At 47.9% G+C, this 12,999-nt stretch overlaps 1 protein-coding gene across 2 annotated transcripts in view; it reads right to left on the reverse strand.

The window, feature by feature from the left end:
- Positions 1-12,999, reverse strand: part of ANKZF1 (ankyrin repeat and zinc finger peptidyl tRNA hydrolase 1) — an 803,428-nt gene that overhangs the window by 54,853 nt on the left and 735,576 nt on the right. For both annotated transcript variants that reach the window (XM_069616921.1, XM_069616920.1), the window contains exon 15: positions 2,724-2,794. In XM_069616921.1, the coding sequence (XP_069473022.1) occupies positions 2,724-2,794 (71 nt within the window). The remainder of the gene's footprint in view (positions 1-2,723; positions 2,795-12,999) is intronic.

Below are 12,999 nucleotides of genomic sequence, written 5' to 3' on the forward strand. Positions count from 1 at the left end.
ACAATCTTCTAAAAATTACAGACCTTTTGGCCTTTCGGCATCATCTCAAAACCCTCTTAATGCAGTAATCTACTTCTCTTCTTTCTGCTTCTCTCCGGATTTCCGTAGCGCCAGGATGCCCCTAGGTGTAAGCTGCGCTATATACAATTGTTTAACATAACATACTGGTTATATTAAGTTGCACTACTTAGCGTAACGTAGATGGAAGTCTGCAATGTAGCATTTGGATGTCTTTAAGGCACTAGGTAGAATTGGGGGCCGTTAGTGAAATTAGGATTGGGGCACTAGCTACCAGGAGACCTTATTTGTTTGTCCCTCTTCATCTCAGCCTCTGTCTCACCAGCTGTTAGGCAATATTTGGTGCAGTACCCTTTGTGTGCACTACAATAACCATGACCTCCTGGCAATAGGAACCCAACCTTTGGTTTAAGTCTGTACTACACAGGTTGGTAGTGTGGCTGAGCAGCCAGGCTCATCTCAAGAGGGGTCATTGTGAGCAGTAGGGTGGTTACACAGAGATTCACAGTGACAAGTATCTAAATAAACTCTTACACACAAATACACTCCAAAATACACACTCTTAGTTTCTGTAAATCATCAAGTACCCATTTGGGATGGCACACAGACACTTCCTACACCCTCAGGTGACTTAAATAGCTAGGACACTGTGGACATTAAAATATCACTAGTACATTTAGATCAATACTGAGCTGTGTGTCAAAGTATAAGAGGTTTTAGAATAAGACAAGAGATCACACAAACATTCTTAAGCAGGTAGGTACTTTTGAACCCCCCCAATGCAAAGTAAGTTAACCCTTTCCTGGAAGGAAGGCACCAACAACACAATCAGAGGAGAGAAGAGACATTCAGGGAGCCAGGCAATGTCAATTGGGCAAAAGTCTAGGTGAGCTGAAGCACTTCTTGCAGGTAAGTAAAAGTCTTGCAAAATGTTTTTAGAAGTCTTTGTAGAAAAAGTAGAATCAATGTAGGGCCACAAGCTGGGAGGCTTGTGAGGGGTAAAAGATGCAAGCAACTCTGCAGGAGCAACCAAGACAAGTCCCAACTGAGAACAAGTAGGGCTACAAGACAATAGGTAAGTTCTCTTAGACTGTACAGTACCTTTGGTTAGAAGAAATGGTTCCAGCTGGCTTCTGTTCCTGTGTGGCTCTGCAGACCCTTTTGTTCCTGTGCCTCAGTCGTGGGGACAAGAGGGAGGACTTTTGGGGACACCTGCAACACAACGGGATGACCAGCGACCGCAACGGGCAAACTTCAATTCAGTGGCACTTCGGCGTTTCAGCTCCTCGCGTCTGACAGCAAATAGCAACAGTGCGGTTCTCGGATACCACTTCAGACTTTCCTTGCTTCTGGGGTCCAGCACTCTGTTGAGGTGGCTCAGGCTTGGTCAGTCCTGCTTCAGGGAAGTCCGGAGGATCTTCCTGGTGCTCGGATCTGACTTGAAAGTGATCCACTCGATTTGGTGTTCCTCTCCCTGGCACTTCGGTTCCAACAGCAGCAACAGTGGAAGTACAGCCAGCTTTGAGAGGATGTCCAAGGGAGTTCACTTTGGAGTTGATTGGTCCCACCAACTCAATGGGAGAAGTCGTCCTTGCAGGGCTTCTCTAGTCGAGGCGAATTCGGAGCTTCAGCACAGCAGCAGGGCTTCGCTGGGCAAACCAACTGTCCAGGAGTTGCAGTAGGCATCTCTTCCAAGTTCTTCTTTGGATTCCTTCGTCCAGTGGTCGACTCTGCCTTCCAAGCCAAAAAGCCTCACCTTTAATGCGGTTTTCTCCCATTCATCCCAGCCTAGCTGTCAATCACACAGCAGGGTGGCTGTCCTTGCCGGACAGCCAGCCGGCCAATCACCTTTGGGTGCATTCCTGTAACAGGGAGTTTCAGGCGCATCCCTCACTTCCTGCCCCTGCCAGACATAATGGAGCCAGAGGCAGCCTTCACTTGTGAATCCCGCCAAAGACAAAATGAACAAATGGACTAAACCTGGTTTGGCGCGCAGAGTAAATCTCAAGAAGGACCTTTCCGACAAGAAATGGTGAAAAAAGAAGACAAGGGCCATTTTGAAAAAATGGGCACCCATGGGTGCTTTACTGCAGCTGCGAACGCAGCCCGGGGTAAAAACTCCCAATGGTAGTTAAAAGTAAAACCACTGCCACCAGCCATTAATTGTAGAAAGGGTAACATAAAAATGTTACATGAGAAACTAGACAAAGGGGATACTAAGTAACCCCTCCAGCACCCTATTGTAAGATAGCGTGTGCTGGGTCTAGAAAGTTACACATGTAAGTAAAGTCAATTTCACTTCACTGCTCTTGGAAACAGTAGTTTATCCAAGAGAAGGTATGTGAACCTTGGGGAAATCTGTAAGACTTCCCTGTGCCACTGCACTGAAGGTGCTATGTGTCACAATGTAAAAAGATGATGCTTATGGAGTTTGTCAGACTCCATAATGAAAAGAAACACAGTGTATAAATCACAGTAAAATACATGAGAGAGTGGGAAAAAGGTCTCACTCTCTCCAGGTTAAAAATTCAAAAATCCTAGAGTCCAGCAAAAGTGCTGGGGGTCTCTAAGGTAGAGGAATTAGCACATTTCTGAGAATTCTCCCTAACACCAGCTAAGAGTGATAGCCTAAAAAGTGTATGCAACCATATTGACAGGTTTGTTTTTCTCCTTGAGGACAGCAAGAAATAATACAACTTTGTTACCTGATGTTTGCTATGGGCGTTGCAGTGGTGGACAACTGGGCAGCAAGTCTTTTCTCGGCAGCAAGCGCTCTCTATGGGAAAAGTGAAAAAGAACACTGGTTATTGATTTCCATAAACTTCTGTCACCAACAGTGTGTGTGAGGCCAGTGGCAACAATAGTGAGACACAGAAATGTTATACTAGCCACCAGGGGTCGCCAGAGGAGATCCAGACCATCACAAGGACATTCAACAACCACTATCACTTTCTATAGTATGTATATAGGCACCCAGGACCCCTTTGTCCAATTCCACCCAATTTCCCTTGCTTAGCAGAGACCAAGAAAAATTGTAGAACTGCGATGGTTGTAGACAAAGTAAAGACTGAAAGTAAACACACTATTGATATTTCAGAGAGGGGGCACGTGGGTCATGGAGAAATCTGTGGAAGGAAGCTCCCATTAATTAGAAAGAACAGTACCAGAGGTTAGCAATTTCTTTATCTCCTGGATACCCTTTCTCGTAAAGCTTCCTCGTCTTGTGAATGACTCCCAAAGCAGTACAAGGCACAGGATAGTGGGCAAAAAGATTACAAAGAGACGATAGTCTCAAAAGTGAAACTGCTGAAAGATGAATTGGCTCAAGTAGGCCTCGTAGGCATCTTCCCATACCAACAAGTCGCCAAACAAATGTTTGGCAATAGCGTGAAGAGAGCACCACGTGGCAACCTGACTGAGGACCAGAACAGAAACATCACTCTGCAAAGCAGTAGTAGCCACAGGAACTCACATAATGCACGTGACAATACATCTGGAAAGATGATTCTGCTTGGCTATGCCCTTCCTCTAATGGGGCCAACAAACCTCAAAATAAAAATGGCTGTCAATCAATATTCTGTAACCAGGAAGACGTTGAAGCGGAGTGTTGGGTGTTAGGGAGATTTTTCTTGGGCCTAATTTCTAATGATATGATATGGTATGGCATGGCATGGCATTTATAACGCGCCTATACACAAGTGTTTCAAGGCGCGACGCAGCAAGGGAGGGGGTACAGAGGGAGAGCAGACAGCGATCCTAATAGGCCAGGTATCATTCAGATCGCGCGAGTGCATGGGGAGGGGGAAAGTGCAGTAAATGGGATAAAGAATAATAAACAATAAGTAACGTACGGCCAGCTGGTGGCAAGTGCAGACATCAGGTGTCAAGTGCTGTTAGTGGAACTGTAGGGATACAGAACAGTCCCTAAGTGCGGGGGTTGCCAGGAAGGCAGTGCAGGTGCGCAACCTGTGGGGGGAGGAGGGCGCGGGCCAGGAAGTCAGCAGGGGAGAGGAGGAGAAAAAGCAGAAGCAAAGAGGAAGGTCTTGAGGTGCTTCCGGAACCGGAGATGGTTCTTCTCAAGTTTCAGGGGTAGGCCTCAGCCGAGGAAAGAGATCTACCACCAACTCGTTGCTTGGAGAAGCGACTGACCCTGAGGGAGTTGGAGGCGGATGAGCGAAGAGCTCGGGAAGGAAGATATTTAGGAAGAGAGAGCTGAAGGTAATGAGGCCCCAGAAGGCCTTGTGGACAATGCAGAGGGTTTTGAACTTAATCCTCGCAGCCACTGGGAGCCAATGCAGAGATTTCAGTCCTGGAGAGATACGATCCCTGGGCTTGAGGCCAAGGACAAGTCTCGCAGTCCTGTTCTGGATGAGTTGCAGAGGGCGGAGAGTAGAAGCAGGCAGATTTAGAAAGAGGTTGTTGCAATAGTCCAGCCTAGAGAGAACCAGAGCTCTGGAGACAGTGAGCTTCTGGGGGAGGTGCAGTTGGCAGTGTGACTCCTTAGAGATGTCAGCAATGTGAGGAGAGAAGGAGTGTGGAGTCGAAGATGACCCGAGGTTTTTAGCCTCACAGGTGGGAGCAGGAGGAGTGCCAAGGGAGGACGGCCAGAGAGTGACAGGTAAGGAGGGAGCAGGTGATCCAATGAGGAGAATCTTATTCTTACTGGCATTAAGGCAGAGATCATTGGCGGCACACCACTCCTGGATGGCGGACAGGCAGTCAGAGATGAGAGAGGGAGAAGAGGTGACTGAAGGTAGCCTGAAAATGAGCGTTTGTCGTCCGCATAGCACTGGAAGTTGGGGCAGACCGTAGCAATGCGGTGGGCAAGAAGTGCCAGGTATAGGTTGAAAAGCCAGGGAGAGAGGTTAGACCCCTGGGGAACACCACAGGTGGAGATAGAGATGGAGGAGAGGAAGGACCCGAGCTGCACCTGGGAGGGCCGATCGTAGCGGAAAGAAGTCAGCCACGCCAGGGCCTGACCGGTGATACCCAGGTTATCACGGAGATGGTTGAGCAGGATGGCATGGTTAACCATGTCAAAGGCAAAAGAGAGATCAAGTAGGATGAGAACACATGAGGTGTTGGAATCAAGGTTGGAGAGCAGGTCTTCACGGATGTTTAGGAGAGCAGTTTCAGTGCTTCTGGCAGCTCTGAAGCCAGACTGATGATCATGGAGACAATCAACAGATTCAGTGTGAAGATTGAGCTGGGAGATGGCCAGCTTTTCCAAGAGTTTGCCCAGGAACGGAGTGATGGAGATTGGGCGATAGTTAGCCAGGCAGGATGGGTCGGCAGAGGGTTTCTTAAGAAGAGGGTGCACAAGGGAGCAGGAGCCAGGGAGTCAATGTGGTCCTTGATGGTTTTGGAGGAACCGTGATGAACCTGTTTTGACGAGACTTTCATAGATCGGACTTGTCTAGAAACATGGTCAGGGAAAAGGCAGAGAAGGAGGGAGGGGAGGTGGCCGAAGAAGGGCCGAAGGAAGAGCAGGGAGTAGAGAGAGGAAGGGGAGAGGAGGAAAGAGGACAGGATGTCCTGAGTTTTGGAGATGACGTGAGAAGCCAGTGCCGTGCAGAGGGCGTGGGAAGGGACAGGAGAGGTAGAGACTGCAGCAGGAATGGCCAGTTCCTTGCAGATTTTAAAGAGTTCAGCCGAGTTGTTAGATGCTGCAGAGACGCGGGCTTGAATGTGAGCTCTCTTCTTGGTGAGGACAGAGAGCCGGTATTGCTTTTGGAGCATGCAGCAGGCCAGTTTGTCAGAGGGTGTACATGAAGCACGCCATTTCCTCTCAGCCACCCTGCACTTGCGTTTGAGGGTGACAAGGCCTGAGTCGTACCAGGAGTTACACTTGGCTTTGGGCTTCAGGCGGATCCTCATGACAGGGGCAAGAAAATCGAGAGTATCAGATGTAGTAGAGTGGAGCATGGAAAGGGCTGTGTCAGGGTGTGAGTCAGCCAAAGGGGGAGGGGGATGAGAAAGAGGCGGCAAAAGCCTCAACTGACACGCGCTTGATGGGTCGGATGAACGCGAAGGTGGGCGGCAGTGATGGAGTTGGCTTGGCTTGAGGGGTAGAGAGGGTGAGCTGGGAGGAAAGGAGAAAGTGATCACTCCAGGAGAGAGGAGTGGTGAGAGGGATAGAAAGGGGAAGGTCTGAGGAGATCAGAACATCCAGAGTGTGCCCTGCAGAGTGAGTCGGGCCAGAGGGGAGAGAGTGAAAGAGAGTTGCCAAAGTCGCGAAAGAGTCCAGAGGAAGGACAGGAAGCATCCACGTGGATGTTGAAGTCTCCAAGAAGGAGGAGTTGAGTGGTCGAGACCAGGAGGGAAGAGGAGAGGTCTGCCCATTCAGAGAGGAAGGAGGAGATCTGACCAGGTGGCCGATAGATAGTAGCCTCTGTGAGGGACTGGCTAGGAGAGAGAGAGCCTGCAGACGAGGCATTCAAAAGAGGAGTAAGCCTGCGTAGGAATGACAGAGGCAGGAATCCACTCAGGGAAGATCAATGCTACACCCCCTCCAGAACGGTTGGACCTGGGCGCGGAGAGGATCTTGTAGCCGTCAGGGAGGAGGATGTCAAAGCTTGTGACAGAGCTGGCCGTGAACCACGTCTCGGTGAGACCGAGGACATCGAGGTCAAGTTCCTCCAGAAGGCGGCAGATGTCGGAGGAGTGTTTGACAGCTGAGCGAGAGTTTAGAGTGGCAATATGTAGAAGGTTGCCATCCTTGAAAGACTTCCGGGTAGGGGTACAGATCAGAGGTACGCCCTGTGGAGGTGTAGAAGAAGCCCAGGTGGGGGCAGAAAAGGAAGGAGGAGCGGGCAAGGTAGCCAAGGAGGAGGGAGCAGGCGAGGAAGCCGTGGAGGGGGTAGTGGGGACAGCGGGAGAAGAAAGGAAATTGATGAGACGGGGGAGGCGCCCATCAAAGAGGAGAAAGTAGGGGGAGAGAGGAGGAAGGGAGTGAGAAGGGGAGAATACTAGGAAAGGACACAGGGCAGAGAACAGGTGGATGAGACAGCCAGAGCAGAAGAGAAGAGTTGACAATGGGCAAGATAACTGGCACTAAGATGAAGTACTTACACAATGCACATTTTAAAATGCCCAGATATTGCAACACGCTTAGATTACAGAGTGTTTACCTCTGAGTTCCTAACTCTCCAAGTGATAGAATGGCCAGAGCAGTCAAGGCAACTCTACAGAGGGAGAGAGCTACATAAAGGTTCATTAAGTACTTTTGATAATTACCCAATAATAAGCGGAGATCCACAAAATAAATAAGTGCAAATATGTTTATTCTTCATAATACAGTTGTGCATAGGCAAAAACTACAAAATATTTACGGGTAAATAACTCAAAAATCTTTTCAGAATATAGGCAAATCACACAACACAATGGTGATCTCACAGGATCATTAAACGTCACTCCAAATGGGCTTTTAGTGAGGCTCATGGGCCTGCACAATCTGTTTACCTCCATATCCAATTTTATCCTATCGCCGTTAAGGGAAGTCACTCACCCAATGACATTCAATGGTTACACTACACACAGAGCTACAAGGACAAGAGGAGCTGAAAGAAGACTTTCACAAGGATAAGGGGCACTCCAAGAAGATGTCTAACTACAAAGATTCACACAACCCTCTCCAGGACAAGAGATTGCAGAGGCGAGTACCAAAGATCCCAGCAGGGACTGTCGTAGTTTAGTTCAGGATGGGCACACTCAGCATGCGTACCCCACAGTCACAGAAGAACAGAACACTTGCCAAAAGGTGTGCAAGAGCTCCTCCAAGAGAACATCCAAATGAAGAAGTTTGTTCAGGACAGCACAGGTTTCGAGCCTTACTTGCAAGCATCAAGAATATCAGTGGGAGGGGTTGCAGTTCTCTTCTGGACAGGCAGTACTGGAATCCTTCACCCCCACCTCCCCCCCCACATAATTGAAAGAGCAGAATAACCACTTCTAGCAGAATTGAGGAATCTCTGAGAAGAAGAGTGAACAGACAGGGCCACACTATTGGAGAACCTTCAGAACGGAGTTCTTTGAGTAGCACTCAGGAAATTAATGGGCAAGGTCAGCAAACAAAGACCCTGACCCTGTGAGATCAGACCACAAACACAGCTAAGGTCAGAGGGAACCCCTGAAGATGTGCAAACAAAGAAAATTGAGGCTTAGCGATTTCAGGTTGGGGTTGCAGTTTCAGCAATAGTCGCCCTAGCCAGGGGCAACAGGTCACTGTTTGAAGAAAGTACAATAGGACCCGCCACTGGAGTTCTCCACGCCGGAAGAATGGTACCAGGGTCCAGATACATATATGAACCATTGAGCAAAAGGTTAAACGGAGTCATGCCGGGAGGCCAGAAGGATGCAGTGCTCCGTTTAGAAGTTAGGCACCATAGGCGAGCCTTAGGATTTGGGGAACACAAAACACCTCTTGAAGAACAGTTCCAGTAGCACAGTGGATCAACGGAGCACCAGACACTTCCTTCTTGTCATAAGAGAGGCAGCGCTTCACTGCAGAGTTTTCCAAAGTCCAAAACATGCAGGTGTAGAGCTTCCAGCGTCGTCCTAAAGTCAGTCCTCTTTCTGGATGTTTCATGATCAAATCCTAGTGGTTCACAAAGGTCTTGGTTCTGAGTGTCAGTTGTTGATGTCAAACCGTATGTTAGAGGGTAACCCTGACTTCCAATCATACACAAACTCACTATTTTATCATTTGGCAGCCAATCAATCAGTGCTGCCCACCACTCACTAACATTTGTAGGCATTCTCCCAGGCAAGCTCAGAGGAGGTGGATTCTAGAGAATTCCCAGGCATACACCCCCTTACAGTCAGTCCCAGGTAATCCCACATATTTCTATGGGAGCCCCTGGCTGAATTCCACTTCAGAAACTCATCACTCAATCATAAAAAAGGGCAACAAAGTACAGTCGCCTGGATAGTGGATTTCACAACACCAGAGAGTCTTGCAGCTACTATATTACAGTACACTGCCACCCACCATCAGAGCCAGTATAACTGTCTGGGTCAAGACACTGATCCACAGAGACTAAGGGGCACCTTAATGGTAGCCCCCACCTTTGGGAGCCACAGGGACCACAACTATACATGAGTCACGTCTTCAGTGAGATCTTGATGGAACTCCTAGGGGAATCATAAGAACAAAGCACAAACTTAGAGAACTTGGAACATAGGTAGAAGATCCGTTTTCTGCCTAACACTAAACACCTGTTTAAGGTCAGCAGTAATGCATCTCTCCTTATTCTTAGGTGGATCATTAGGAAATAACAGCAAAAGATGAACCTTTTGAGATGTAATTCCATAAACTTTTTGGGGGTAAGGAAGGCCTGACTCAGGGCGACCTTACCCTTGGGGTTAAACAATGAAAGTAAGGTCCATACTTGGATCTGCAGCTCACTTTTTCTTTTCTTACATTTTATTTTTTTAATTCATGAATACAAAAAAACACTAACTTCCAAAATACAATTCCGAAGGGAATAAGCCATGTGAGGCACAATAATTCTGGGCATTGTGACTAATCCAGGGAATGTGTCTCTTATCCCCAAGTAAGAGCCAACCCATTTGAGACTGGGGAGGTAAGCATGCTAAAGTTAACACCCTTTAGAGGACTGGGCAAACTGATCCCTGTGGGTGTGACTCCCCATTGGTTAATGTTAATGTTAAAGGTCATTTGTACCGCGCACTATCACCACCGGAGTGGTCCCCTGGCGCTCTGGCGGCTCTGAAAGAGGGGGGGGTGGTGGGTTAGTGGGTGGAGGCTGGAAAAGTGCAAGATTGCAGTGATGTGCTGTTGGCAGCCTCAGCCCGGTGGTTCCGTCGGCTGGGCCTGGGGTGTATGCGGCCGGTAGTCATCGTGTGCTGATGTGCGAGTCTATGTGTTTTTTTGTTTTGTTGTTGCAGTGTAGTGAAGTTCGTGCGGTTGGCTGCGCTAGAGGTTTGTGGTTGTGTTTGGTTTGGAGTTTGAGAGGTGTATGCAGAGAAGGAAATTGTTAATGGTATTCGTTAGTCATCTCTATCCTGGACTGAAACCGGTTGGGCTCGTGTAATCTTACCCGACGGGATGCTTGTACACCCTGAGCCTCAGGAGGTACGTGCCCGATTTTCCATTCGAGGCCGTTTGAGGATCTAGCTGTCCCCTCCGCCCGCTCCCTTAATAACCTTGCATGCTCCTCCCCCCCTCCACATGACTAGCGCCGCTGCTATTGTCCATACACCCGGTTGTGTGGTGATTGGTGGTATCTTGTCTGTTCCACAGCCTCGTGGGACCTAGTTGTGGCTGTGAGGGCGGTGGGGGATGGTAAGGGTTGGCTGGAGTAGTTGTATCCGTTTCTCCGGGTCTCGCGGGTGGACCCCTGTGTCCAGCGTCAGCCCTGCTGGTGCCCAGGGTACTTCTGTCGGTTCTAGCGGTTTGTCACTGTCCTTTTTTGATGATTCGTTTGTCTTATTGTTGTTTCGGTTTTAGTCTCCGGTGTTGAAGAGGTAGGTTTTTAGTAATTTTCTGAATTTAAGGTGGTCTTTGGTGTTCCTTATCAATTTTGGGATGTTGTTCCAGGTTTTCGCGGCTAAGTGGTAGAAAGCGGTGCCTCCGAGTTTCTTCTTGATGTAAGGTTTTTGTTCCAGTCGGATTTCGTTGGTTGACCTGAGTGGTCTTGTTGGCTTGTAGATTGTTATTTTTTTTTGTAGGAATTCGGCTCCTTGTCCGCTGATTGCCCTGTGCGTTATGCACATTGTTTTGAAGATGATACGCTGTTTTACTGGGAGCCAGTGTAGTGTTTTTAGGGCCAGGGTGATGTGGTCTCTTCTGGATAGTTTGAGGAGTAGTCTGGCTGCAGTGTTTTGGATCCGTTGTAGCTTCTTCAGTAGGTATTCCGGTATACCGAGGTAGAGGCTGTTTGCATAGTCGATACTTGACATGATGAGGCCGAGGATGGTGAGTGTTTTGTGTGTGAAGGAGAGGAAAGGTAGTATTTTTCTTGCCGTGTGGAGGAGGAAGAAGCATTTCTTGACTGTTGCGTTTATTTGCGGTTCTAAGGTTAGGGTGTTGTCCATCAGGACTCCCAGATCTTTTACTACCTTAGATGGTGATGGTATAGATCCCATTTCTGTTGGCCACGGGATGGCGGTTTCCTTCTCTTGGTCTTTGGATATGATCATGATTTCTGTTTTTCCTGGGTTGATTTTCAGGTTGTTGGCATTCATCCAGTTGAAGACTTCTTTTAGACAGTCGGTTAGGTTTGAATGATCGGCTTGGGTGTCTTCGATCTTGTAGATGATTTGAGTGTCGTCTGCATAGTTGTAGCATTTGATGTTGCGTTTCTTGAAGATTCTGATTACAGGGGTTTGATAGATGTTGAAGTACAATGGAGATAGTGAGGATCCTTGTGGTACTCCACAGTCGTTGACTCGTGGGGTGGATTTGAAGGGTTTGATCCAGACGGTTTCAGTTCTGTCTGCTAGGAATGATTTAGTCCAGCGTAGCGCTGTGTCTGTTATGCCTATGTCTTCTAGTCTTTTGGTTAGGGTGTCATGGCTAACTGTGTCGAAGGCTGCTGAGAGGTCGAGCAGGATAAGGGCAGATGTTGTGTTGGAGTCTGCGTTTGTTTTTAGGTCATCCCAGATGGATAGTAGTGCTGTTTCTGTACCTCTTGTGTGTCTGAAGCCGACTTGAGCTTGGTCTAGCAGGTGGTGTTCTTCAACGTATTCTTGGGTTAGTTTGTATACGTAGGTTTCGAGGAGTTTGGCTGGGTAGGGGATGTTGGAGATTGGTCTGTAGTTGGAGAGGTCATCTACGTCCCCGCTTGTGTTTTTCAGAAGTGGTTTGATGTAAGCCGATTTGAAGATCCTTGGTACTGTCCCTGTTGCCAGTGATAGAGTTAGAAGGTTTCTGAAGTATTCTGCTGGTGTTCCTTGTCCGAGGATTGATTTGTAGATGTCCGGGGGGCAGGGATCCATCGGTGAGCCCGCTTTCTTGCTGTGTTTTATTAGCATTGCGAATGCCTCTGCTGATATTTGAGGGTAGTTATTGAGTTTGTGCTGCGGTTCTGATTTGGGTTCGTTTGGTTGTAAGTCGCTGCTGGTTGGTCTCTGTTGGATGGTTTGTCGGATGTCATTGATCTTCTTTTTGAAGTGGTCTGCAAGGTTGTTGCATAGTTTCTCCGAGGGGGTTGGGGTGTTGTCACAGCCTGGTGGGTTTCTCATTTCTTTAATGATACGGAACATTTCTTTTTGTGTGTTGGTGGCATTTGTGATTCTGTCATCATAATGCTTTCTCTTTGCCTTTTGAATTTCCTTCTTGTATGCGCGAATGTGCTTCTGGAACATTGTTTTTTTGTCTGGATTGTAATCTTTCCTCCATTCAGTTTCCATCTTTTTGTTTTCCTTTTTCATGGTGCTTAGTAGTGGGGTAAACCATTTTGCCATTGCTCTTTTTTTTGATGGTGTGAATGGTTTTTCTGGGGCCATCTTGTCGATTGTATCTGCAATCCATTTGTGTAGTATCTCCGCTTTCCCGTCTAGGTCAGCTAGGTCTAGTTCTGTTGTTGAGGGCTTGGTTAACTCCAGTTGCTCGAATAGGTTGCCTTTTTTGACGTCTTTCCAGTTTCTTTTTGTGGTGGCTGTGAGTTTGGGAGGTTGGATGTAGACTTGAGTAAGCAGAGTGATTACGAATGGGATGATGAGATGGTCACTCCACAGTATTTGTATCGGCGGTGCCATGGTGATGAGTTTTTCCTCTGCGAATATTGCGTCCAAGGTGTGTCCTGCCGAGTGAGTTGCCCCTTTTACTAGTTGTCGTAGTTTCATGGTGGCGAGTTGTTCAATCAGTGAGTTTTGGGAGTTGGCATGACTGTCTTCGAACCAGATGTTGAAATCCCCCAGTATGATTAGGTGTTCGTGGTTGATGGCTATGTTGGTTATGGCTTCTATGAAGTTGTCGACGAAGGATGCATCATAAGTTGGGGGTCTGTACACCAG

The sequence above is a fragment of the Ambystoma mexicanum genome, chromosome 9 (genome assembly GCF_040938575.1).
Source record: "Ambystoma mexicanum isolate Mex_15411 chromosome 9, UKY_AmexF1_1, whole genome shotgun sequence".
NCBI classification, from domain to species: domain Eukaryota; kingdom Metazoa; phylum Chordata; class Amphibia; order Caudata; family Ambystomatidae; genus Ambystoma; species Ambystoma mexicanum.